The 27475-nt window shown below is 46.7% G+C and overlaps 2 protein-coding genes across 3 annotated transcripts in view; both read left to right on the top strand.

Annotated features, from left to right (window-relative positions):
* Positions 1-952: 952 nt before the first annotated feature.
* On the top strand, positions 953-26549 carry LOC149525620 (protein CFDP2-like). The gene is made up of 2 exons (XM_089771731.1): positions 953-1633; positions 26367-26549. Exons 1-2 carry the CDS (start codon positions 953-955, stop codon positions 26547-26549), a joined length of 864 nt encoding a protein of 287 aa, XP_089627857.1.
* ADA2 (adenosine deaminase 2) overlaps positions 25359-27475 on the top strand; it is a 52657-nt gene continuing 50540 nt past the window's right edge. The window contains exon 1 of one of the 2 annotated variants that reach the window (XM_014579719.4): positions 25359-25433. The gene's annotated coding sequence lies outside the window, so the exon portion shown is untranslated. The remainder of the gene's footprint in view (positions 25434-27475) is intronic. The other variant, XM_075896751.2, reaches the window with a different exon arrangement.

The raw sequence follows: 27475 nt of genomic DNA, 5'->3' as shown, positions 1-27475 counted from the left end.
TTTACGAGGTTAATCGATAAACCAGGGCTTATTGGTTACTGTGAACGGTTACAGTTCCAAGGTTGTCATAGCCAGGGGTGGTAGTGGGGATAAGCTCCCACTGTCTATAAAGTACCCCTATACGGCGTGCGTCTCCAATAGCCTCTGACAACCAAGTCCAGCTCCTGGCCTTCACGTGCGGTTTAGCTTGTAAACCCGGCGGAACTGTTTTAACTGACAGGAGAAGGGGCGCAGGCGGGTCACTGGCGCCTTATAACCAGTTGCTTCGGGGAGATGATACTCGTCAGCCTAGGAAGGCAGTTCATCTAGGGGAAGGAAAACCCTGATTTTAAACCTCCGCTGCCTTGCGGCTATATTCTTCCATGGAAAAGGCTTCAGGAGTAAACCTCGAGGAAAAATCCGGAGTCGGAGTCCCTAAGACAGTTCGACGCTGCTTGCAGCCTCGCTCTGGCAACTCCTGCGACGGCGCCGATGCCAAACTGTAGCAGCCCTGCTGTTCCTTTGGATCCATCGACGACGTGGAGAGGGGGGACCCGCTACGTGGGCAATAGCCTGTTCTTCCATATTACATCGCCCTGGCTAGTATCCGACTACCAACATATCTCGCAACCCTGGAGAGGACACTCCAGCCTCGCTAGCGCTACTAGCGCGGAAACAACACGGGGAGCAACAGTTTACCGGTTATAAGCCACAGCTCAATTGGCGTAGAGCATGGCGCCAGGGGTTGTTCCCGACGGTGGGAGGGATCTTCGGGTCTCACTGGGCAGTTACCGCCCGCCTCAAGCTGGGCAGCCCCCAGACAGTCAGGTACTGCCCCGCCACAGTCTGCTTTCCTCACTGGGTGCATGGGGATTAGGAATATTCCAAACGGCAGGCTGCAACCATCGCACCAGGCAACAAAACACTGAGAAAGAGACCACCTCTTAAACTGGGATGTTGGAATGTCCGTACAATGTTGACGGGCCTCTCCGAAGACGTATGGGACATTGACGACCTACGAAAGACAGCAGTCATCAACAACGAACTTCTGAGGCTGAACGTAGACATCGCCGCCCTACAGGAAACACGACTGGCAGACTCAGGCATTCTGAAAGAAAAAGACTACACCTTCTACTGGCAGGGAAAGGCCCCAGACGAGCCCAGACAGCATGGCGTAGCTTTCGCGGTGAAAAATAGCCTACTGAGTATGGTAGAACCAGGCAGTAATGGCTCAGAACGACTCCTCACCCTTCGTCTCAACACCACCACAGGCCCTATCACCCTCGTCAGCGTATACGCCCCAACTCTGAACGCAACATTGGAAACTAAAGACCGGTTCTATGAGAACCTAACATCTGTCATCAACAGCATCCCCGACAAGGAACAACTCATCCTTCTGGGTGACTTCAACGCCAGAGTAGGTGCGGACAATGACTCATGGCCTTCGTGCCTCCGAAAATTTGGCATCGGCAAAATGAACGAGAACGGCCAACGCCTGCTCGAGCTCTGCGCTTTCTACAACCTGTGCATCGCCAACTCATACTTTCAGACCAAGCCCCAGCATAAGGTCTCCTGGCGACATCCGCGCTCGAAACACTGGCACCAGTTGGACCTTATACTAGTTCGCTGCTCAGCTATCAATTGCGTCCTGCACGTACGCTCTTATCATAGCGCTGACTGCGACACAGACCACTCCTTAGTGTGCTGCAAGATCAGGCTGAACCCGAAGAGGTTTCATCGTTCAAGGAAACAAGGAAATCCTCGCATCGACGTCAGCAAGATGTCGCAGCCTGACCTGACGCAGAAATTCGCAGAAGCACTTGAGAAGGAACTTGACGCCACACAGACAGGAGACTCTGCCATGGAAAAGTGGGAAACACTGCGGAACATAATGCACTGCACTGCCCTGGCAACCTTTTGAAAGAGGACCACAAAGACGCACGACTGGTTTGAAGCAAAGTCCTCTGTGATGATTCCAGTCATAGAAGCCAAGCGCGCCGCCCTGGCAGAATACAAGCGGTCACCAAGCCAGAGGAACCTACAAATTCTCAGGGCTACTAGGAGCAAGGCTCAACAGGTTGCCAGACACTGTGCGAACGAATATTGGCAGCAGCTCAGCAACGACATCCAGAAAGCAGCCATATCAGGGAACACAAGAGGCATGTACGACGGCATCAAGAAAGCGCTGGGCCCTACCAAGAGCAAAACAGCACCCCTCAAGTCATCTACTGGAGAAATAATCTCCGACAAGCAACAACAGTTGGGGAGATGGGTGGAACACTACTCCGACCTCTACTCCAGACGGAATACGGTGACCTCCGCAGCATTAGATGCCATTGAATGCCTGCCAATAATGGAAGAACTTGATGCAGAGCCAACAGTAGAAGAGCTCAGCAAGGCTGTTGATAAACTGGCCTCAAGAAAAGCCCCCGGCAGCGACGGGATTCCTCCAGACCTGCTGAAACAGTGCAAGTGTTCCCTACTGCACCCTCTTCACAAAGTGCTCTGTCAGTGCTGGAAAGAAGGAGCCGTACCGCAGGATATGCGGGATGCTAAGATCGTCACCCTCTACAAGAATAAGGGCGAGAGAAGTGATTGCAACAACTACAGAGGCATCTCCCTTCTTAGCATCGTAGGCAAAGTATTTGCTAAGGTCATCTTGACCCGACTGCAGAAGCTGGCTGAACGTGTCTACCCGGAGTCACAGTGTGGTTTCCGCGCAGAACGGTCAACCGTAGACATGATTTTCTCCCTACGACAACTCCAGGAGAAGTGTAGAGAACAGCAGATGCCCCTGTACATCTCCTTCATTGATCTCACCAAAGCCTTTGACCTGGTCAGCAGAGACGGACTCTTCAAAATCCTTCACAAGATCGGCTGCCCACCAAAACTGCAGAGTTTGATTGAATCCTTCCACACAGACATGAAGGGAACAGTGCAGTTTAACGGCAGTTACTCCGAGCCTTTCAGCATCAGCAGCGGCATCAAGCAAGGCTGCGTTCTTGCCCCCACATTGTTTGGGATCTTCTTTGCCCTGCTCCTCAAGCATGCCTTCGGCTCAGCAACGGAAGGAATCTACCTCCGCACCAGATCGGACGGCAAGTTATTCAATCTCTCTCGCCTCAAAGCCAAGACGAAGATACGCGAGACGCTGATCAGGGACATGATATTTGCCGACGACGCAGCAGTCGTCACACACACCCAGGAAGAACTACAGTCGCTGATGAGTCGTTTTTCCATGGCCTGCAAAGACTTTGGGCTGACTATCAGTTTGAAAAAAACAAACGTCCTAAGCCAGGACACTGTCACTCCACCAGCCATCACAGTAGACGACTACCAGCTTGACGTCGTCCACCAGTTCACGTACTTGGGCTCCACCATCACCGATAATCTCTCCCTTGACGCTGAGCTCGACAAGAGGATCGGGAAGGCAGCCTCTACTTTAGCCCGCCTGACAACCCGAGTGTGGACCAACCCCAGGCTGACAACCACAACAAAGATGGCAGTGTACAACGCCTGCGTCATCAGCACCCTGCTGTACGGGAGCGAGACATGGACCACATACGCGAGACAAGAGCGGAGACTGAACGCCTTCCATCTACGAGGTCTGTGCCGCATCCTGGGTATTACCTGGCAAGACAAAGTCTCCAACCTCGAAGTTCTGACTCGAGCCGGCCTCCCCAGCATGTACACCATGCTCCGACAACGTCGCCTGCGTTGGCTAGGCCATGTACGCCGCATGGAGGATGGGAGGATCCCAAAGGACATCCTCTACGGGGAACTGGAATCTGGGAAGAGAACCACAGGGCGCCCGAACCTGCGATTTAAAGATGTCGTGAAGAGGGACATGAAAGCCATCGACATAAACACGCAGTCCTGGGAAGACCTCGCAGCAGACCGCCCAAAGTGGAGGGGCACCCTGACCACACAGCTCAAGTCAGGCGAAACGAACATGATGCGTGCATCAGAAGAAAAGCGAGCCCGCAGGAAGTTACGCAACAACAACAGCCAGGGAACCACCTATAGCTGCGACTTCTGCGGCAAAGAATGCCTGTCCCGGATTGGCCTTTTCAGCCACCAACGACGCTGTCCCCGACGCTGTCCCAGACAATTCGACACGAACCAAGACGAGAACTAGGATACGTCATCCATGGTCAACTGACCGACGGAGGCAAAAAAAAAAAAAAAAAAGAACGGTTACATACAAGTGCCTACCTGGCTCCTGGAGATATGGCTACCACCCTGCACTGCTGCCTCTGTATCAGAGGCAGCAGCACAGGGTGGCGGCCAGCTCCACAGGAGTGAGGCTGGTGGATAATTGTGTAATTGTGTAAGCAGTGAAAATATCAGCAATTACACACACCCACAGCCAGCTCCTTGGGAGCCAGTGCATGCCAGAGGTAACTTGTCAGGTATGCACTGGCTGCCATCCCACACTGCTGCCTCTGCACAGAATAAAACCATTTTCTTCAAAACAGCCGTAACTTATTGAACACTTAACACTAGAACCGCTGCCTTACATTGTGTGAATTCCTTCCACTCACTACTCTCGCTACAGTTCTGAATTTTATTGCTCCCTGGTTTGTATCGAGTTCCCTCAATATTTTGTCAGCAAATCTCATCACCTTTGCTGCACATGCCTTCATTTAACTCACTGATCTATAAAATAGAAGATAATTCTAATCTAGTTACCTTCCTACATCTCTAGAGGCTTCTACTCTCTTGGATGCTATCTCTGATGTCTCAGCCAATTCCATATGACCTCAAGTTTCTCATTCTCTCTCTCCTTCCTCCTGAGCTTATAGATTGGGTGGTGAACTGTTCAAAAGCCTTCTTTAACACAGGATATCTTTTAACTGAAAGTACAGTACTTGGAGAGAGTTATTTTCCCTGGATCTCCCATGGATTTCCTTTGTGACCTTAGTAAAGTTATCTGATTTGTTGATGCTTCAGTTTCTTTATCTGAAATGTGGTGAGAATGATGGTGACTAGTGTTCCCTGTAAGCTGCACACTTGTGTGGGACATCCTGGAGAAATCCAAATGCTGCCCAGCTGATTAGCAAAGCACCCACAGCTAGGATTGCACTGATGGTGTACACATTCGCGCATGCCTCAGTGAACATAAAAAGTATTCTGCACATGGATGGGAAAATCTGCTTATGAATGGAAAAGATTAGAGGGAACACTGATGGTGACCTTTCTTAGAGGAGTTTTTTGATGCTCAGTTGTAAAGAACTTTGAGATCCTTAGCTGACAGACACTATTGAAGTATTGTTTGTAAGTACCTTTAGGCTCCTATCTGGATGAGGCCCTGATAGTGCAAGATATTATAAAACATACAGATACAGAGTTCCTTCCTCAAAGTGTTCGTAATTTAATTTTGAACAAGATACTAGGGAGTGTGACGAAAAGGAGAGAAGGGAAGATAAAGCTAATGACAAGGTCATGAGGTTACACAAGTTTTATATGAGGTTTTCAGATTCTTATTATCATGTGGACCATGTGTGAGTAGATTGTCTGTCTGATGAGCCATCTATTGACCAGTCTGGTGTTTTCTAAATAAGATGTAATGTAGATTGTGATGTAATGTCAAGTGTGTCCGGTATTTTTGTTGAAACCATCTGGCAACCTTAGGAGAGAGAGAGAGATCCCTGAGATGGGCTGAGGAGGGGAGGAGTCTAGGAGGAGCTGGAGGGAGAGAGGTCCCCCTGGCAACCCTGGAGGGGTGAAGTGGGAGGGAAAGAGCCCCTGTTAGACCCCAGGGACAAGCCAGTGGGCAGGGTGTGCAATCTCTGCTGTCCTGGGCTGCCCGCTGGGAGAAGCCAGTGGCCAACTCCACCCCCTTCCTTGAGCCCCTCCACACCCTCTGACCTGACTCCTGCACCTCCCACCCCTGCCTGAGCTCCTCCTCACCTCCCAACCTCACTCTCGGTCCCTCCCATATCCCTACCTTCTGCCCTGAGCCCCCTCACATTCCCAAGGCCCGGCCCTGACTCCTGCACCCCCCCCACACACCCCACTGGTCCTCTGTTCTAAAGAACCCAAGCAACGCCAGAGAAGACTTCTAGTAAATAAACTAAACCAGCAAGACCTGTTTCTCACATAAAAGAACAATCAACAGCTGGTTGATTTCTTGGTGGTATCATGCCAGAAGTGGTCATGAGGAGAGGGAAGTGGCTCTGTCAATTAATTTGGGAAAGATGCTCTGTCCATAAGAGATCCGAGCAGAGGAAGAGTAAATACAGGTTTAAGGTGGAACAGTATGTGAAATCAGGAAGATGTGAAATGAGAGGCTTGGACAGTACACTGGTATGAAAGTCGAGGTCGGATAGCCAGATGTTAAAAGTCAAAGAAGGTAGGCAGGAAGAGCTGGGTGGGCACAGATGACAAGGCTTGACTGAGTGTTGCTTTAATAAGGAGTGTGGAAGAGGACGAGTTGGAAGCTGAAGTAGCATGAGAGAAATCTGACCCCTGCCAGTACACTTAGGCTACGTTTACACTGGCCCCTTCTCCGGAAGAGGCATGCTAATTTCAAACTTTGGAATAGGGAAATCCGCGGGGGATTTAAATATCCCCCGCGGGATTTAAATAAACATGTCCGCCGCTTTTTTTCCGGCTTGGGGAAAAGCCGGAAAAAAGCGTCTAGACTGGCGCGATCCCCCGGAATAAAGCCCTTTTCCGGAGGATCTCTTATTCCTAGGGTGCACTACTTTTTTTGCATGGCTGGTGAAAATGCTCTATGCTAATGGGAGAGGTGGTATCTGTGCTTGCGAGTAAAGCTTTCCCACTGATACAGTGCTATCCAGTGCTTAGGCTGGTGTAACTTATGTCCTGTGCAATGTAAATTGTTCCAACATAACCGGTAGGGTAGACAAGCCCTGAGTTTGTAGCAGTGGTGAATGAGGTGTTTGAATGAGGTGCATGCTATGGTATGTCTACATTTAAATCTTTAGTTAAGTTTTTAAATATGTATGATTACCAGTTCTAACTTGAACAGAACACAAACAATTTGTTCCTAGCTGTATTTAACCAAGGATTGAGGAGCTCATATACCAGCCCTTCAGCCTAGGGTTAAACATGACTAGCAACAAACTTTTGTATCCTTATCCACACTAGCATGTGGAGTCATGTTAGCACATGTTCATCAACATGTTAAAATATGACTACAAATTGAAATGTAGACATACTCTAATTATGACACTTTTAAAAGCATAGTTGTAAAAGTGAAGTTTTATATTTATTCTGTTCTCTAGGATTTCAATATCCAATTTGTTCAGTTTATACGTTAAAATATGATTTGTCAGTCCCATTACAAGGACTGTTGCTTCTGCATGTCTGACCTATCATCAGAAAGGCCACCAGTACTCTGCCTCTTGTGATCTCACAGTATTTAAGATTTTGCAAGTAGAACTTAGCTGAATGTATTGATGCATTGCAAGGCAATCTACACTGTATTCAAGAATAACTTCACCGACTTCTGAATTGCAACCACCCCTGGGCTGAAACATAGCAGAAGCTTAGTGGCACTTACATCTCTGCACCTTAGGACAGAAAGTTAGGAAAATTATTACCAATTTAAACTAAATAGGGTATTTTAGGTAGTCAGAAAGTAATTACCTGGTGGGAATGTGGCTAAGGTTAATACAGTAAGGCCTCCTGTCCACTATAACTCCTCTGCTGTGTGTTTTACTGAAGTACATGTCAAACTAGGAGATCTAAACCTTAGGTCTCAACAGATTTTCTACTCCTAAGCCATTGAATCTCAAAACCACAGCTTGTAACTTGATGTTTTGTCCCCTGGAGAGCAATCGTCAGGCTAACAAAAATCTGTGGCAATGGATTTTTAGCTGTGGAATCTGGATTTTTCAGAATTCTCCAAGATCAAAGAACAGAACTGAAATCAGCCTAGTGTGTATCTGTTCTTTTGTGATCAGCTGAGGTGGAGAGCGGCTGCTAAGCACTGATATGTAGATCTTTCCAGAGAAGTCAGAACAACTGACAAAGGACCAGAGTTATCTGATTTGGAAACCTCAACAAGAAGTAGAGTGGAGAGACATGCCAGTCCAAATGCTTTCAAGTCTCCCTGGGTCTGTTGTCTCCACTTCTACTGTCTCCTGCCTTCAACAAGCAGCATTGGCGCAGCATAAATAAACAGCTGCCTTGTTTCCAGTCCATTGGGTAGCAATGATACAGGTTGCACTGATCCAGAGGAACGGGATACCATCCACTCTGCTGCTGGTTCCTATACTGTATCAGTATGCCCAATGTCTGGAAATTTCCACTACATGCATCTGACAAAGTGGGTCTTTGTCCACAAAAGCTTATGCTCCTACACTACAGTTAGTCTATAAGGTGCCACAGGACTCCTCGCTGCTTTTGCAGATTCAGACTAACACGGCTACCCCTCTGATACTTGATAGTATGCCCAATGAGAGAGTCATGGGGGTTCACTATTGGAATTTAAATTCTGCTATAAAAGTGTAAAGCGTTGCAGAGACAAAAACCTTCAGAAGCTGTGAGAACAGCCTCAGAATGAATTGAAGAGGATACTTCTCAGTATGGAAGTACTGTGTGCAGTGCACAGAGGAATGTCCTGTCAATAGCTATAGGGAGGATATAATATTGTCCTTAGGGGGAAATTAAACACCTATTAGGTTCTCAATTATAACACCCCATTAGATAGGACTGCTCTGATACCTTAATTACCAACTGCATAAAAACTCCTCTTCAAGCTCCCTTTTTTCTAACACCTCCATAATTTTGATTTCTAACACACAGAGAGGGATCTTGGGTTACCCCAGAGCAATGATTGTATGGAGGCTCTACTGGAAATTTTGCACTTCAGCTTTCTGCCCTGAACAATAGGGTTCAAATTCAAACCCAGAATAAGCATGGGCCAGATTCTGTGCTGATGTAAATGGTTGAGTAAATTATGTTTAGGTGTCATTAATAAAGCAGTGTGATTGTCAAATCAATGGCTAACAGTGGGTGTGAAAATTTATACACTGAGAGGGTTGGAAAAGCGTCTGAGGATGGTGTAAGATCCAACAGACCTTTCTCCCCCACTTCATTTGACACCCACCTGGTAGTTGCTTTTTCTGCTCCACTACTTCCTTACAGCTGCTGAGTGCCAAATTTGGTGCAAGTCAACCTACTTTACCAACATGCATTTTTTACTCTACTTATCCCGCTGTTTGTGTCTGCTGAATTTGACTAAAGAAATGTAGGTCCCACCTCCAGCACTGCAGTCTAAGTAGTGTTTAAGAGTAACCTATTTTTAAATGCTGCATAAAACTAATGCCTTACGGTATATCTAAAACAGGGGCAACACAGGCCATGCAAACCCACCCATGCCTTCACTGCGATCGGTACTGCAGCTGGGTAGGCCAAAGCTAGCCAGATATCTCTACATGTGATGCAAATATGAACCCCATATATAGGTAGTGTTGCTGTATCCTTAGAAATGGGACACTAGAACAGACTGGTGCACAGTCTGGAAACCAGACAGTTCTGTAAAAGAATGAACATCCAGCTGACAATCAAGCAGCCTTGAAGTCTAATCCTGGCTCTGCCACTGAATCACTATCTTCCCTTGAGGAAGTCAATTTTCTATGCCTGTTTCCCCATCAATGAAATGGGATAGTCTTCACATCACAGGGAAGTTGTGGGGATTACTTAGCTCATGCTCTCATCTAGCCAGGTTGTATAAATGCCCATATCCCCAAATCACTAAAGTACCTGAATGTTTATTCATTGTTTTGAAATTGTAAAGTGATATCTAAATGTTAAATTTCTTTACTATTCCAGGTGAGGGGGAGATACTTAATTCAGCTTTTCCATAAGCACCAAACACAGGGGGGCTTTCTATCCTGTCATTGACATTGGTCTAAGGTCTGGTCTACATTAAGACAGCTTGCCTTGGTGTGTCACAAGGCTGGTTGAGTTGCTGGTTTAAATCTCCAATATAGAAGCTCTTTAGCCAGTTTTAGTAGCGTTTTTTACTGGTACAGCTTAATAAATAAAGGTAGTTAAGCTAAACCAGTATCAATGCAATTTAAAACTGGTTTAAATGCATCTACATTAGGATTTGATACCAGTGTTATGAAATCAGTTTGATTCACTTCCACCCGTGTAATTAACAGAAAAACCTAAATCAGGACAAGCTTCATTAAAGTCCTTTAAAGACTGTGTGGGCATAAAGCTGATGTGAGAGGCTGGGGTCTAGGTTGTTCTGGGCAGCATATGTGCATGTTACAGCTGCCTGATTCATAGAGCATGGGGATTTTAACTGGTACCATGGGAAAGGGCTGGTGACTAACCAATGCGTCATCTCCAGACTCTTCCCAGAATAGTCTCTTGTAACTAGTGAATTACAGAGTGCCGGTGCCATACTCAACCAACCCAGTAAAGATAAACTTGAAAATATGCAGGAACTCACTCTTGCAATCATTGGGCATTGCCATTGGTTCCAGTGGCATTGGATCTGGCCCAAAATGCTGACAGCTTGTGGGCTGGATGCTGGGTACCTTTTCTCCAACCCTTTTCCTTACCCTCTAAAGTACCTGTTCATGAAGCAGCTCTAAGACTGATAGTGCTCTGAGGAGCTAGGCTCTAGGGGTTCTCAAACCTCATTGCACTGCAAACCCCTTCCGAGAGCAAAAATTACTACACGACCCCAGGAGGGGGTCCCAAGTTTGAGTCTGCCAAAGCCCGGAAACCTGAGCCCCACAGCCCTGGGTTGTAGGGCTCAAGCTTTGGCCCTGGGCCGGGGGGGGGGGAGAGGGTCAGGGCTTTAGCCTGTGTCCAGTAAGTCTAATGCCAACCCTGGTGATCCCATTAAAATGGGGTCATGACCCACTTTGGGGTCCTGACCCACAGTTTGAGAACTGCTGAGCTAGGCAATTCATTTGACACTTCTCACACCAAAGACAAAGCACCATCCCCAACATATGTTTACCGGTGCTTGGAAGGAGGCTTGTATTTTGCATCTGTCAGCAAGGAGGCATGAGGACAATCACTCAGTGCACTTTTCCAGGGCACCTACAGGATACTTCAGGCACCTGCTCCGTGCAAGTGCCATGTTCCGAGCATCATCTGTTCAGATCCTCAGGCCCTCCTCCACTGTACTCTGACAGTCATGCCTGGGATTTTATCCCTTAGTATATTATACTGAACAGACACAAGCACTAACTCGCCTCTATCCCCTCTCCTGCCCACAGAGCTCTTGCTGTGGATTTAACTGGTACTCTTTATTTTTTTCTAATTTTTCAAGAGCTGGGGAAAGTTGCTAGTTCTGACAGTCTTGGCGATTGAAGTCCTTGGTTTGAACAGGTACCACACAGGGAACAAGAAGTTCATACTTCCTCTATGCTGGCCCAGCAAAGTGCCTCTGCTTTTGGAGTGTAATCCTTGAGTTCTCTGCAGCAAACATCATTCAAGAGTGATCTCTGTCTGCTACAGCCTGGACTGAGACCACCAAACTTACTGTACATAGGCCATAAAACTGTCATTGGATGGTTATCAAATTTGGTCACTCGTCTGGTGTAAACTAGCAGTATGAAGATGGAAGACTATGCCATGTGTTCCCCCAGGTTTGTCACTTTTTCTTCTGGTTCACTATGAAACTTGAAGCTAAGTCCCTTGCTTATCAACCCAATCAGATTTCAGTATGGGGGAGCAAGTAACTGGTGGACTATAAATGTGAAAGCTGCAAGTATTCATTATAGCTAGTGATAGAAATGTAGCCGTGTTAGTCTGGGCATAGAGTGTGACAGTGAAATATAAGCTTACACGCTAAACTCATTTCTGACCTGAGATGTCCAGGGGTTCTCCAAATGTGGGTCGGGACCCCAAAGTGGGTCATGATCCTGTTTTTAATGGTGTCACCAAGGCTGCCTTAGAATTGCTGGCTGGGGTGGGGAATTTTATGGGCCTGTGCTGCCGCACTCCAGACTCCATCAAAGTTTGGGGCTGGGTCTCTCCCCTGGCCCTGCCTGCCCCCCCTGGACAATTTAAAGGGTCCTGGGCCTCCGCCACCACTGGCAGCAGAATGGGGATATAGCAGCTTCTTGTCTGCTCTCTTTCCACGTGCAGCTGCTGGCATGTGGCTCCTGAGGGAGGGGGGTGTGTGTTTCCATGCGCTGCCCTGAGCACCTCTGCAGCCAATGGAAGCAGCAAGGGTGGACCCTGCCGACACACATTCAGTCTCTCGGTCTCTCTCTCAGCCTTAGGCGGAGGGGGGAAGGATTTGGATCTCTTCTGCTCACCACCAAAATTCTATCAATCTGCTGCCCCTGCTTGCTGGGGCCCAGGGCCGAAACCCTAACCCAAGCCCCATAGCTAGGGGCTGATGCTGAAACTTTTGGGAGGCAGGGTTCAAGATCTAGGGCCCCTTGGCTGGGGCTGAAGCCATTGGGCTTGTCTCCCCTTGCACAGTGGGGCTTGGGCTTTGGCCCCCGCCATCTTGGGCAGTAGGGCTTAGGTGGACTCAGGGTTCCTGCCCCCTCCTGCGTTAATGTACAGGCAGTCCCCAGGTTACGTGGATCCGACTTACGTCGGATCCCTACTTACGAACGGGGCTTTTCTCGCCGCGGAGGACGCGGGCAGCGGGACTGCCCAGACGTGCCTCAGTCCCGCCGGCCGCGTCCTCTGCGGCGAGAAAAGCTGCTCCGCGTTTCCCTGGTCTGCTGGGGGAGCCCCCCAGCAGACCAGGGAGACGCGGAGCAAAGCCGCGGAGGATGCGGGTGGCGGGACCGCGGCGCGTCTCGGCGGTCCTGCCGCCCGCGTCTCCCTGGTCTTCTGGGGGGGGGGGAGCGCAGCTAGTGCACCCCCCTCCCCAGCAGACCAGGCTTTTCTCACTGCGGAGGACGCAGGCGGCGGGATCGCCGAGACGCGCCGTGGTCCTGCCGCCCGCGTCCTCCGCGGCGAGAAAAGCCTCTCCGCATCTCCCTGGTCTGCTGGGGGGGCCCCCCAACAGACATGGGAGACGCAGAGCAAAGCCGCGGAGGACGCGGGCGGCAGGACCGCGGCGCGTCTCGGCGATCCCGCCGCCCACGTCTCCCTGGTCTGCTGGGGGGAGGTGCAAATAGTGCGCCCCCCCCCCCCAAGCAGACCAGGCTTTTTTCGCCGCTGGTCAGTTTCAGCAGTGGCTGAATCAGGATGCCTGGGGCAGAGCAGCTGGGGTGCTGCCGGGTTGGTCCAGTAGTGCCGCACCTCAGCGCTACCAGACCAACCCAGCAGCACTCCAGCTGCTCTGCCCCAGGCATCCTGATTCAGCCGCTGTTGGTCAGTTTCAACAGCGGCTGAATCTGGACACCAGGGGTACAGTATGTACCAGTTCCGACTTAGATACAAATTCAACTTAAGAACAAACCTACAGTCCCTATCTTGTACGTAACCCGGGGACTGCCTGTAGTACATTTTGTTGTCAGAAGGGGGTCACGATGCAACAGAGCCATGCCATGCATAGTGTAGTTCGGGGTGGCTACCCCGGGCCCCGTGCTTTAGGGGGGGCCTGTGGTGGCTACCTCAACCGTCCTATGGATGGGACCCATGGGCTTGGGGACTTTCCTGGGGAGCCTGGCGTGGGGGCAGCAGCAGGGATCACCTTCTGCAGTCACCATGGTGGGTTGGAGCTGGAGCATCTCAGCAGGCTGCTCTGCTCCCCCACCCATCTCCCAGTCTGCTGTGCTCTGCTTCACCATGGCAGCAGGAAGCAGAGCGCCTTGGCCCTTGCCTGCTCTGCTCTCTTGAGCAATGCAGGGCTGGAGGGTGCAGAGGGAAGCAGTCTGGGCCGGGGGAGCTCCACTTCCCACCACCACAGTGAAGCAGAGCACAGCAGGCTGGGAGATGGGTGGGGGGAGCAGTGCAGCCTACTGGGTTGCTCGGGCTCCCACCATCATTGTGGGGGCCCAATCCCTGCTACCACCCTGTGCCAGGCCCCCCAAGTAAGCCTCCAGCTTGCATAGCTTGGGTGAGAAGACTTTGGGCAAGGGGTGCAGTGAGGGCGGAAGGAGGCAGAGCACGGGTAGGAAGAGGTGAAGCGGGGCCTGGGCCAGGAGTTCTGCCCAGGTCCTGCACCTGGGGCAGAGGGAACTACCCCAGGCCCTGTGTCCTCCTAGGAACAGCCCTGTGATGTTCTTGCTCCTCAAGTAGCTTTCCAATGCAATTAAACCTAACCTGTAGTCTTGTATGCCAAATTCAAGCTAACAGGAAAAGCATCCTGACAGCAAAACTCACTTAGCTGTGGAGTAGTCAAGTCACCCAAAGGATGTGGTGAATCCCCCCCATTGCCTAAGCTGTTTTTAATGACTTGACAAAACATTAGTGAATATGCAGTAGGGAAGAACCCTGCATTGGGTAGGGCAATTAGTTACATGACATAATGTCTCTTCTGTTTCTAGTATAATTTCAAGTCATGAGCTTCCGCACAGCCTTGCTAATTCATCCCAAGTCTGACCTGCAGCAAGACCTATTTTCTGGTCCTGGTCTGTCTCACAAATCTGTTTTGGCAACTCAGTTTCTGATATTTCTCCGTTTTTGACACACACTATAACTCGCTATTCCAGACTGCTAGGCCAAGATTTTGAAAAGTTAGGTTCCTAAGTGCCTATTTAGACACCTAAATAAGAAGCCTGATTTTCAAAAACAGTAACTCCTGATGATTTTCCCAGTTACCCTCTTTCTCTTTCTTGTTCCTCTGTCAACTTTCATTCCAGCAGAGGGGCTACAGATCCTGATTTTGGTTACACTAGCATAAAACCAGAGCAGCTCCACTAGCTTATTGAGGTAGCTCCACCTGGATGCTGGTATCAGAGAAATCAGAATGTGCCCCAAAAGGAAGTAACAAAGTTTTGATCATATAGACATAGATATAGACATATACAAAAATCTCTCTTGTGACCTTTCATTATATTGAGATAAAAATGTTGTGCATTGCAATTAGAGAGGGAGACAGGCTGGAGGGTTAAAATGTGAATTTGTCAAGCTATTAACCTTTTAATTTAGAAGTAATGGTCACTAAATTATGGAGCATGTCTCCTTCCTTCTCCTCTAAGGAATGTCCCTTTGAAGATGATACGGGTCTGTTATGTGGACAAGCAATAAAGCAAAATTAATCCCGCTCTGAAAATATGATCAAATACTGTCAGTGAGTCACAGCTCACCCTGAGGGGGTTTAGAGACTTAAATTAGAGAGCTTGAGTGTCACACAAACTGAAAATCCTAACCTCACACTCTCTCTTCTCTGTCCCTTACCCCTGCCTACAACAAAACTAGGGCTTGTCTTTTTCTGTTACATCAACCATGCCATGGTGGGCTGGTGCTCAGATACTACAGTGATGAGCATGGTATAAAAGCTTGGGTAGTTGTTATCTTGTTACCTTTCATAACGTAGGCTGGGTCAGTATGGGAGGCCTCCAAGGAAAACCCAAGATAGCACAGGACAAGAAGTAATTCAATAGGCCGCTGTCTTCTCTCTGCGTCAATGCTGAGTCCATCCAACAGCACAATAGTAGGATGTATTGTACATGTGGAGGTCTTGTCTTTCAGGTGAGATGTAATATTTGGGCACTGACCACTTATGATAGCTAAAAATTCCATAAGGAGGGGTGTGAGCCTCAATGTTCTGGCCAAATTGCAATTATACCCTGCTAATCTGAAACACTTCTAGGCAGTTTCAGTGGGGGGAATTATCCTTCCTTTTCCCTACTAAAAGCGTGTGATGTTCCTGTGTGCTACTGTACGTGCTTCACCCCAGAGTTGGCTGAATTGATACAAGAAGGAAATGCTACAGAACAGAGAGAGCTATGGGATTATTCTGAAGGAAAGGCATAATAAATAGTAAAAGAATTGTTTCCAGCCCACGTGGCTATGCCTGAAGCAATTAGATGGAAGAAGAGTATGGCCAACAGGAAAGTGATGAAGTAGGGAGCTGCAGTCTAGTCAGTGACAGCACGAGCAGCAAATTGTTCTGCTATTGCCCGAAAGATTTGTGTTCAATGTGATTGTGCAAAGTTTTTCTGCAACTAGTGCAAATTGCGTAGCTTATTTTAAGGTAAGGGTGCTGTGTAGACACATCCTAACTGATTAGTACTTTTGGATGCTTCCTTCTCCATGGCCTTAGAGAAGGGCTATGATAAGGCCAGGATCTGCTCTGGTGTCTCAGGGTATGTCTTCACAGTAGTATTATTTCAGAATAACTGGCGTCAAGGGCAGCCCAAGGCGGGTTGCTGGCAGCTGGCGCTCCAGATGGAATGCGCGATCAGCGTCCCCGCCTCCACAGCCCTCAATGGCATGACGTCATCATTGGCTGACTGGCGTTATTCCAAAATAACAAAGAGCACATCTACACAGCAAGCCATTATTTCAAAATAATAGTGAGCTGGAGGACTTCTTACTCTGACTCCTGTAACCCTAATTCCACGAGGAGTAAGGAAAGTCGAAGGAAGAGTGTTCTTCCTTCAACTTCCTGCAGTGTAGACAGTGCCAAATGCTGAATTAAGCTATTTAGACTTCAGCTACGCAATTGACATAGCTGAAGTTGCAGTTTAATTTAACTTTAGTCTTGCTGTGTAGACATACCCTCACTGATCAGAGATGCAGAATGTAAAGTACTGTGATTAGACTTCTACCTTGTGTCTTCTGATTGTTTGTTTATTAATTACCTGTGGTGGATTCACCAAGTTCGTAAGGAGCTAGTTCCATGTATGGGTGAAAAAGTCTAATGGTATTTACTCACCTGTCCAAAACAAAATATAAACCTTCACTTAAGCTAGCAAGTAGGGAATAGAATTTTGCATAGCTTGTCTAAGCTCTTGCTGATATATGGAAGACTGCATATAATTTTGTAGCGCCTGTAGAGGTGTCATTTTCTGGTTTAAGTTTAATCTTTTTTTCAAAGGTTTTTAGGTTGAAGTTGCTTATCTAACCTCTCTTTCAGCTGTAAATAGCATTTCTAAACCACTATCATAATTACACCCCACTAGGGGACCTTTTTCTCTGGAGTGCATCCTGTTTTCAATTAATCTGCTGCACTGTGGAGGGACAGTCTAGCTGCCTTTCTTTAAAGGGAAAGGTGGTTTAAGCCCAGAATAAAACAAAACAAAACTAGTTTTCAAAGCACAGTGATACAAATGCTTCAATAACATTTAAAAACACAACAAAGTGACAGTTGTACTTTGGTTTGGGATGCAATATTTGACTACTGTGTTAGTAACCTAAACATTGCAGGAGTATAGAGAATAAGAGCCAAAAAGTGATGCTGATTTAAAAACAGACCAATATTTATTTTGTACAAAATTAGAGAGATACAAAGAAGTAATCAAGCAATATAAACAGCGAAAAGTAAGGTTTTTTTTAAAATGTTCTCAGTTCTAATGGTCAAAGGTGCTGTTAGTAACAGTGATCTTTGTACCTCAGTTTCCTCACCTATAAAATGAAGATAATGTACAGCTATCCTCCGCTTCTCCTTCGACGAGACCCGCCCCTGCCAGAGCACCTCCTGATAGTCCGGCATTTCTGATAATCCGGCACCACCTGGGTTCCAAGGGTGCCGGATTATCGGAAGTCTACTGTACTGGGGGAAAGCCCAGGGTTTGTGAGGGGACCATTTCAGTTGCTGCTAGAAGTCTGCCAAGTAAAGTTGGACTGTCATTTTCAATCTGCCAACTCTCCCCTCTTTTCATCACAGCCTTACGGATCAGGCTAGAGTGCAGGGGGAGGGGGAGGTGGCCAAGGAGAATGGCTGACTGGGCTGCTTTGAGGGGCTTCCTTGGAATCTCTAATCATTTGCTGGCTTGAAAGACTCTGCAACAATATTATCACCAATTTTTCTCTTACCTTGCCCTCCTGAACTGATTTGCCCTCCTTGACTCCATTCTGGCTTTGGGGGATGACTAGAGGAAGCAGCAGGATGTGAATGGATGCTTTAATTCCTGGTTCTGAAGTGCTCGCCTTTTAGCACAAATGGCTTCCCTTTCACCCTGGGCCAATCTATAAAAAGGCCTCGGAATCCTTCTCTCTCCCATTTCACAAGCTGTGTTCAGGGGATGGGTGGGGTATGTCAGGAGTCCAGGACATGCCTGCTCTCCTAACTCCATCCAGCCTGCAGCTATTATCAGATTCACTGGATTTTTGAAGCTCTCAGTCTTTGTTTTTCTGCTGTGCCATCAGCTATTGTTTCTCCTGCTCCCTGCCAGAGCTACTCCTTGGTAGCCAGGCAGATGGAGATATTGAGTAGCCAAATTCCTAATACCCTTCCAGTGCTCTTCATCTCCTGCATACCTCTCCTGTTCTAATCTCCTCCTTCCCAGCCATTTCCCTTCCAAGTGTCAGCCCCAATTTCCTTATATATTTTTAAAATATACAATTTTAATGAAATGTTCAACTATGATCTTATGTACCTTTCCCTATCCTCCCTTTCTCATAGTTTATGCTACCTGGGTATGTTTTTATCTTTACTTATCTCTTTAGAACAGAGATTGTCTTCTCATCTGTTTGTATAGCACCTAGCACAGTGCAACCCTGATCTAGATTGAGAACTCTGAGAGACTACCACAGTCCAAATAATCCATTAAAAGAGGGTGTGGTGTATTGGGAGAGAAGGTCTGGTGTGAGGGTGCCAAGAAGAGCTTTGGTGCCCTTTAACATTGTGTGTGCCAATCTTAACCAACTTGCCAAGCAACACTGTTAGGCTACGTCTACACTGCAGGCTTCTTGCACAAGAACTGTTTTGTGCAAGAGTTCTTGTACAAAAGATCTTCCACGAGAGTGCATCCACACTGCCATGTGCTTTTGGGGAAGAGATGTGCTTTTGCACAAGTGCGTCCATGGCAGTGTAGACGCTCTCTTGTGCAAGAAAGCTCTGATGGCCATTTTAGCCATAGGGCTTTCTTGCGCAAGAAATTCATGTTGCCTATCTACACTGCCTTCTTGTGGAAGAGCTCTTGCACAAGAGGGCTTATTCCTCGTGGGGAAAGGAATAACTCTTCCGGAAGAAGCCCTGTTTTCCGACACTAGACTGTACATTTACTTGCGCAAGAACGCGCGTGCAGTGGAGACACTCTGCAAGTTTTTGCACAAGAATGGCTGTTCTTGCGCAAAAAGCCTGCAGTGTAGACGTAGCCTTAGAGAAAACGTACCCAAGAATTTATAAAGGGAATAGTAGAGAGAAATGGTGGGGTTCCTCAGATTGATGGTGACATGGTTTTGTTTAGGTGTCCGAGGCGGCAGTAGGCATAAGGCCCTTTTTTAGTCGAGCTGTTGCCACTTAGGTCCAGATCCACAAAGGGAATTAGGTGCTTAAAGCCTATGAGTGTCTGTGCCAGACTGAGAGTACAGGCACCTGAGGGTAGTTCTCTTATTCACCTATTTTTCTGGAGCCATATGGCCACTTGGGGGTTAATACTCTTCTTTCCCAGTAGCTGAGTGACTCAGGTGAGGCTAATGAGCACTGCACCTTACCTAAGTAGTTAGAAGAGTTGACTGCAGCAACCTGCAGTTCTGGATGCAGGGAGATATTTTTGCAGAGGAGAGAGATGTGGGTTTTATTTCCAGGATTTTACATTAAATAAAATCTCTGACAGGAGGAGCACAGTTCAGCAGGGGAAGAGCAATGAGTTGAAGCTTCTTAGTCATGAGATCTGCCTTATTCTAGGGTTTCCTTCCACATGAAGTCAGGGGATGCAGAAGTGAGAGAATAGGAAGCTTCGATCACATGCTCTCCTCTATGTCGGATTTGCAACATTTAATGTAAATTGGTGGGATCTAACATAATTTCTCCACAGCATTTTCCCTGAGCTTATCCATCTTATAATGCCTGTTGTATCCAGGTACAACACTGCTATGGAAGGTCTGCATCAGAGCAGCACTCTGCATGGCTAAGAGGACTTCTTCTGGATATCATCCTCACAAATGCAAGTATTTGCCAGACAAGATTGTTGCAGAACAAGGATTGTTCCTTCCGCTTCTCACTTTTACAGAGGAACTAATGTCACCCACCACTGAAATGCAGCTACTTCTTAATTGAAACATGGCAGCTGTTTAACAGCAGCCTATGACAGTGAAGGAAAATTGACATCCAATGGAAAAAAGTGGAAGAAATTTAGGAGACCATAATATAACCACCATTACTACTAGCTGTAGTATTACAGTAGTACCTAGGAACTCCATCTGAGATTGAGTCCTCCTTGTACCGGAAGACATCCCTTTCCCAAAGAATTTGTAGTCTAAATAGACAAGACACACGAAGAGTGGGAAAACAGAAACATAAGAGGGTGAAGTGACTAGCCTAAGGTCACACAGCAGGTCAGTGGCAGAGCCAAGGACAGACACCAGGTCTCCTGCATTCTGATTCAGCCCCTTCTTTCCTGGACTGTGCTGACTCTCCAGAACTGGAATATATTCAGGACACTGAAGTACACTTTGGGGGGGGGGGGGGGGGAAGTACTACTGGATCACAAGTAATTTCTTCTGAAAGACCACTCCTTCTATAGTCAGGAGCCTACCATCCTGCAGGGATATTGGTTCACACATATTCAGAGGAAAGAGTGCCACCTACTGAGTATGTCTTCACTGCAGTTGACTTGAAGTGTCATACTCAAGTTGTTACTCTTGGTGTTAACCTAGTTCAAGTGAGAGTAGCCTTATTGTGAATAACTAAGGGTATGTCTACACTACCCTCCTAATTCGAAATAGGAGGGTAATGTCGGCATACCATAATTGCAAATGAAGCCCGGGATTTGAATTTCCTGGGCTTCATTTGCATAAGCGGGGCTCCGCCATTTTTAAAACCCCGCTCGTTCGAACCCTGTGCCGCGCGGCTACACGGGGCACGAACTAGGTAGTTCGAACTAGGCTTCCTAGTTCGAACTACCGTTACTCCTCATTCCACGAGGAGTAACGGTAGTTCGAACTAGGAAGCCTAGTTCGAACTACCTAGTTCGTACCCCCTGTAGCCGCGCGTCACAGGGTTTGAACGAGCGGGGTTTTAAAAATGGCGGAGCCCAGCTTATGCAAATGAAGCCCAGGAAATTCAAATCCCGGGCTTCATTTGCAATTGCGGTATGCCTACATTACCCTCCTATTTCGAATTAGGAGGGTAGTGTAGACATACCTTCTGTTGCTGTGTTCACACTAGGACTATGTTCACTCTTGTGTAGCTCTAGAACTTCTGGGGACATATCTCATGGTTCTTTGCACTGTGGTAAGATGAGAAGCTCTATGAATTCTTTCCCAAAAGAACTCATCTGTCCTGTCTTGGCACACAAGACGGGAATTGTGGGAAAGCACTTGAGGACTATCAGCACTTGAGTGAAGCAAGCCCATTATGTTCAACAATCACTGCTCATTTGGAACCAGAAGTGCCCAAGCAGGCAGCACTGAGACCTTCCCTCCACACCCCGAAAAAGCAAATACAATACAGTACTGTGTTACTAAAAAAAGGGGAAAGCAGCATTTCTTCAGAATAAAGTTTCAAAGCTGCATTAAGTCAATGTTCAGCTGCAGTTTTTTGAGAGAACAACCATAACATTTTGTTCAGAGTTATGAACATTTTAGAATTAGGAACAACCTCTGTGGATGAGGTGTTTATAATTCTTAGATTCTACTGTATAATGTTATGGTAATGCACTTTAAGCCTGGGAAACAAGTGATGTTCAAAAGGAATCTGGATTTTATTAAAATGTCATATTTGTTGTAACAAAACTAAAGAACACAAAAGCCATCTTTAATACAGCCTCCTGCTTAGCATGTTTTTCGCTCAGAAGCTTAATCTTCAAAAAGTTTAGAATTCAAGTTTCCTTTTCTCTGCCTACCTAGTCATCCCTTAAGTCTTTAGTTGGTACCCTTTCCTGGCATCCCTGCTTTGCTTGCCCTTTAAATACAAAACTAGGGAGAAAACCAGCAATCATTTTGCTTCTGACTGTTGCAGGCTGTACTTCCCTTGCTTCTTGTTGCTAGTATTTAGTTCCTCTGATAACATTTTTCCTTGTTTTCTTTTCCTTGTTCCACTCCTAAGGCTTTCCTGAGAGCCCTTCTATCCTCGGTTACTACTCAGCTTGTGAGATTCAACACAATCTCTATTTGTGTGGCTGCAGGATCTCTGAAAAAGCAGCTCATCAGTTCAGGAAATCATCTGGGTGGCAACCCTACTGTCAGCTTATTTTCTTCCCTTCCACTTAGACATCAAACTGGCGGAAGAAGGCTCTAGGGAACAAGGCAAGCACTGAGAGCTGCTCCTCTGCAGACATATCTGTGTCTTTCATCAGCTGGGCTCAGGGAATACCACTAGCTGTGAAAAATCTCTTTGGAGCTAGCCATTTCCATCCTTCCATACTGTGGAGGGACTGCCCAGTGGTGATGTGATAATTTTAGATGTGGATAATGCCATGCACTGTTTGGCAGAAGCTATTGCATTATATATGTGGTAAAGGAGACATGACAAAATAAACAGTAAATGGGCATAGATTAAAATAAGTACAGATGAATAAACAAGGAACTGTTGCAGAAATAACTAATGGTGGCTGTGTGAAGGAGCCACTGGGAATAGTAGTTCTGCATGTATATCACAATTTTTTATCTTTGAAGACTGGGCAAGGATTGTGGTTTTCTGTAAGCAGCAATGTACCTACCACATTTTGGATGCTACAATAATGTTAATGAGATGTACAGAATAGATGCAATGGACTCTACACTGGAAATTCATGGTACCACACAACCCACTGGAGAACATCAGTCACATCTCAAAACCACTGTGTGCCGTGTTAGTTATCCCTTTGAAGACTGTGAGTATATACGCATGTGGCATCCTACACATGAATTTGGCTGATTCTCTGGAAAATGTCAGGGTTATAAAAGCTAAGCTCCTTCTGCTTTCCACAATTCTGGGTGATTTGTCCTTTTAAAATATTGTTCAGTCCGAAAAGTGAGTCTATAAAAATGGCATCATAGGACTTTGTGTTTGTCTCTAAGGGTATGTCTACACTACCCCGCTAGTTCGAACTAGCGGGGTAATGTATGCATACCGCACTTGCTAATGAAGCCCGGGCTTTGAATTTCCCGGGCTTCATTAGCATAAGCGGGGAGCCGCCATTTTTAAATCCCCGCTGCTTCGAACCCCGTGTAGCGCGGCTACACGGGGCTCGAACTAGGTAGTTCGGACTAGGGTCCTATTCCGAACTACCGGTACTCCTCGTGAAACGAGGTGTACCGGTAGTTCGGAATAGGCACCCTAGTCCGAACTACCTAGTTCGAGCCCCGTGTAGCCGCGCTACACGGGGTTCGAAGCAGCGGGGAACTAAAAATGGCGGCTCCCCGCTTATGCTAATGAAGCCCGGGAAATTCAAATCCCGGGCTTCATTAGCAAGTGCGGTATGCATACATTACCCTCCTAGTTCGAACTAGGAGGGTAGTGTAGACATACCCTAAGCTATTCCAGAACAGATTTCCTCAATTTACTATAAAGATAATATTTTTGTAATTTGCAGCCCTACAAACTCAGCATGATATTTGAGGGCTCATTGGGTTCTTTCCTCCTCATGCATCATCATTAGTATATAAGATCCTGCAAGGAAATTCTTCTTTTGCTTTCATTTGTGCAACTTTTCTTCAGTTGGGTTGTATGGACACAACTGAGGATGGAATTTAGCTCTGCAGTAAAATCTTGGCCAGCAAATCTGTGGAAGATGCAGAAACTAACTAAATTAGAAGACAGCTTCCATTCCTGTATCTATGCTGGTTCTGCAGGGGTAGGAAACTATGAAATTTATTCTTGCCACTAGATCAAATTATGTTCATTTGGAATACACAGGGAGCAGAATTGTTCAATAAAATGGGTATTTTCCCCACAGTCACATGTGAGCCAAAATGGACCTAAGCAATTTCCTCCCCTTGATTAGTTTGATAAAAGCATACAAAAATATTAGTGGTATAACCGTATAAAACAGATGGATCAGGAAGTTCTAGTAATAGCATGAGAACAGAGGGACATGGAATGACATTGAAAGGTGGCAAGTAAATTATTAAAGGAAATACTTTCTCACATAATTCACAATTAGCCTGTGGAACATGCTGCCACAAAATAGACTTGAGACCAAGAGTGTAGCTGGATTCAAAAGGGTTAAAATAGTAAATGTTACAAAATACACAAAAGTAGTGGGAGCAGTGTAGGGCCTCAAACTTCAGGGCTAAATCCAATATTTGATATTAGGGGTTATGGAGTAATTTGCCCAGCGACCAGGTTAATCCTATTCCTGTTTACAGTGAGATCTTACATCTTGCCTGGAAATCTGGTGCTGATTACTGTCAATGACAGAGTATTGGATCACTGATCTCATCCTATGTTCCTAGATAAAATGTTAAGTTGTACTGTATTTGCCCAAATCTATCCCGCACATTGCACTCCTGTGGGTGCTACACAATACAGGAATTGCCAGGCTGAATCAGACCCGAAGTCCAGCCAGTTCAGTATCTTGTCTCCAACAGCATCCATTTCCTTTTATCAATTTCCCAACTTTTAATTTAGTTGACAAAACAGGCTCCAGTCTATGAGTTTATGCCTAAATACATTTGTCAGTCTTTAAGGAGTCACAGGATTCCTCCTTGCTCTTGTGGTATGAGACAGAGAACAGAAGTTCCGGATTTACCTTCTCTAGACTTTCCACGATTTATATACTTCACTCAACAGAACAGAATGATGTATCTGTCCCAGAAATAAAGAAGTAGCTAAAAAAGGCTGGTGGGCATTGAGGATGATTCGTTCCATTATTTTAATCCATAAAATATTCCTAAACATAATAGTAATAGACAATAATTAATACTTGCCACTTTTCTAGGACTTTTCAGCTGAAAGTCTTGAAGTGCTATACTATGGTAATTAAGCATTATTATCCCCATTTTACAGACAGGGAAAACTGGGTAGCATCCAGCTTACTATTGTGCTTCCTAAGCCTTCCCTCCTTTTCCTTTGGTCTTCCTTCCACATGCACTATTATCTTCCCCTGCTTTCTCTGCCCAGTTGCATGGGTGGAAGGGGAGGAAGGGGAGGTGGTTCAGAATCTGCAGTGGCATTGCAAAGATGGAGGGTGGTATTTTCTGTCTGCCTTAGTTTGGATGCAGGGTCGGTTATTATTTCAAGGTGTCAGCTTGTTTGCAATGAGAACAAACAGCTCTATTGCTTTCCTCACAATGTGCCCCTCCGTTAGCTAAAGGGGAGGACACGCAGCAGTGGCTGCTGTGTTGCTGCAGGGGACTGTGCCTCGAGGGAAGAAAATCCAGACACAGGCACAGAGCTTTGGACAAGGAGGTGGAGACGTATCGGATTTAGAGGGGCGGGGTTAGAGGTGGGAGCAGGTGGCAAGTTGTTTATCCGCTCAGCTGTTGTGTGGCTTGAGAGAGACAGAAGCAGCTGGGAGAAGGAAGGAAGGAGCTCAGGGTCTATCAGTTTTTCTGCCTTACAGGTTTGTAACCGTTGCAAAACAACTAGAGAACAATTCACTTGGGACACAGCCCCAGCCTTGGCAGTGCCCGCTGAGGCATTCACTAGTATATGCTTGGTAGGAGCCTGGGCAGAACCTGGGTCTGTAGGAGCTGTGGTGTATGTATAGGAAGGAGGCAGTGGGACTGGTATATGCCCAAGCAAGTCCCCTGAACGTATCCACTGCTGTATGCCAGCAGGGGCCCTGGCAATGGTTTCTGGGGCATACATTGGTATCTGCTCATGCAAATACCCTGGAAATGTCCCCTGGATTGGGACAGCTGGGCTCCTGGCAGTGTTTTTCAAAATATACTTTATCTGCCCATGTAAGTACCCTGGCATTATCTTTTGGCTTGCCAGCAGGGTCCCTTGTAGGGGCCTTTTTACTGGCTGAAGCCATGCCAGCTGACGCTTTCCAGCAGCAAGGCTTTCTTCTTCCAATAACAAAGAGCCAATGTGGGTATTATTATTGATCCATGTCATGACTTAATGCTTTTAACACTGAAGAAAAATATCATTATGAGGTTTAATTTGTTCAAATGGTTTGAGACAGGGGTTACTATAACTCATCAATAAATGCCACTTTTTATTATGTTTTAATTACAATGTAATTTCAACAGGGTATGCTTGTTCTGGCTGTTCAATGTATCTAGTGGGGTGTTGTTTTTTCAGTGGCTTTCCTTGAGCTCCAGTGATTAACTCCCATCACAGGCATAGGAATTAATATGTTGCCAGAGAGCCTGACTGGCTCGCTGTACATAGGGGATGTTCACTAAGATCACTGTGCTAAGCCACCAGGGGTATACATCAGTGAAATAAATGGTAACTAATGCTAGGCTGGCTAAGGAATGCCTTCGGGGCAGATTGCACTCATTGGAATTTCTCTATGTTGTCCAAAGCTGCATTCTCCCTTCAGGCATTGGTGCGGCTCAAGGAGCCTGCAGGTTCCAACATGCTGTGGTCCAACTTCACCCAAGTAGCCCGGGAGCTGGTCTTGATTTGTTCTATGCAGATTAGACACGCCTTTTGTGTTCCTAACATGTTCCCAATGTGGCTCTCATTTGGGCAGAATCTGAACATTCCTAGACTAAAATCTTAAAACCTATTATGCCAGCCAGCTGTCTTGCCTGCCCCACCCCCTTATCAATATATCTTGAAAAATGTTCCTCTTGATGCTGTGAAGGAGAAAAGGAAAGTCTAGCAAGGCTATCCATGGAGGTTAGTCGTCTCGTGAGCAAGGGATCCCAAAGACTCCAGTAGTCATTGGTCATTCCATCTTTCTTGTCTTGTCACCCTTCAGCATCCAAGAATGAGGTCTCAATGCACTTTAAAAAGATGCTCCAGTCCTAAGAGCCTATTTCTGGTCCAACTCACACAGGTGTTAGTCAGGAAAAAACCTACTGAAGTCAATGGAGTTAGTTACACTGGTATGAAGTGGCTCAACTGTGCTCTAAACCTCCTCTTCCTCCAGTGTGGTATCAGGAATGAAAGGGAACTCTATTTTACCCTTGATAAATATACATGATGGTTAACACACAGCTCTCTACGCTGTGCCCCTCCTCCTGCCACCCTCCAGGCCCTAGCCACGTTTCAAATACTGGTTATTTTTGTAGCACAGTCAGTTGCTTTATGATGTTGCCCTGGCTACACTAACTTTCCACATCACCTTTCTTGCGAGCAGAACCCTTTCCAGCAGTGAATCGTCAAAAGCTAAAGAAGGGAAAGCAGCAACAAACAGCTGTCTGTCTTTAGCATCACAAACCGTCTCTCTCCTCGAGCTCCCTGCACATTCAAGCAACACCAGATGAAGCCGCATCACTATCTCCATCAAGCACCCAGCCTTTCTCTTTCCCAGAGGGTAAACAATACAGAGGAATGGGAGAACTAGCTTGTTAAACTTCAGGAGGGAAAAGGTATAAGTTCTGAGGAGGAATTGCATCCAGCTGTTCAAGATAGCTTTTGCTGTGGAATCAAATACAGGACGATAACACAGTTAAGGGTACGTCTACATTACACAGCTTTTAG

The sequence above is a fragment of the Pelodiscus sinensis genome, chromosome 1 (genome assembly GCF_052426305.1).
Source record: "Pelodiscus sinensis isolate ZL-2025 chromosome 1, ASM5242630v1, whole genome shotgun sequence".
NCBI classification, from domain to species: domain Eukaryota; kingdom Metazoa; phylum Chordata; order Testudines; family Trionychidae; genus Pelodiscus; species Pelodiscus sinensis.
Note: the sequence above shows the minus strand (reverse complement) of the source record. Positions and strands in the feature narration are given on the sequence as shown.

Excerpts from the sequence above, each read along its gene's own strand:
- LOC149525620 (XM_089771731.1), top strand. The coding sequence starts at position 953 with ATGTTGACGGGCCTCTCCGAAGACGTATGGGACATTGACGACCTACGA. Across the intron at positions 1,634-26,366 it reads CTATCAATTGCGTCCTGCAC|GCATTGGTGCGGCTCAAGGA; the intron begins GTACGCTCTTAT and ends TTCTCCCTTCAG.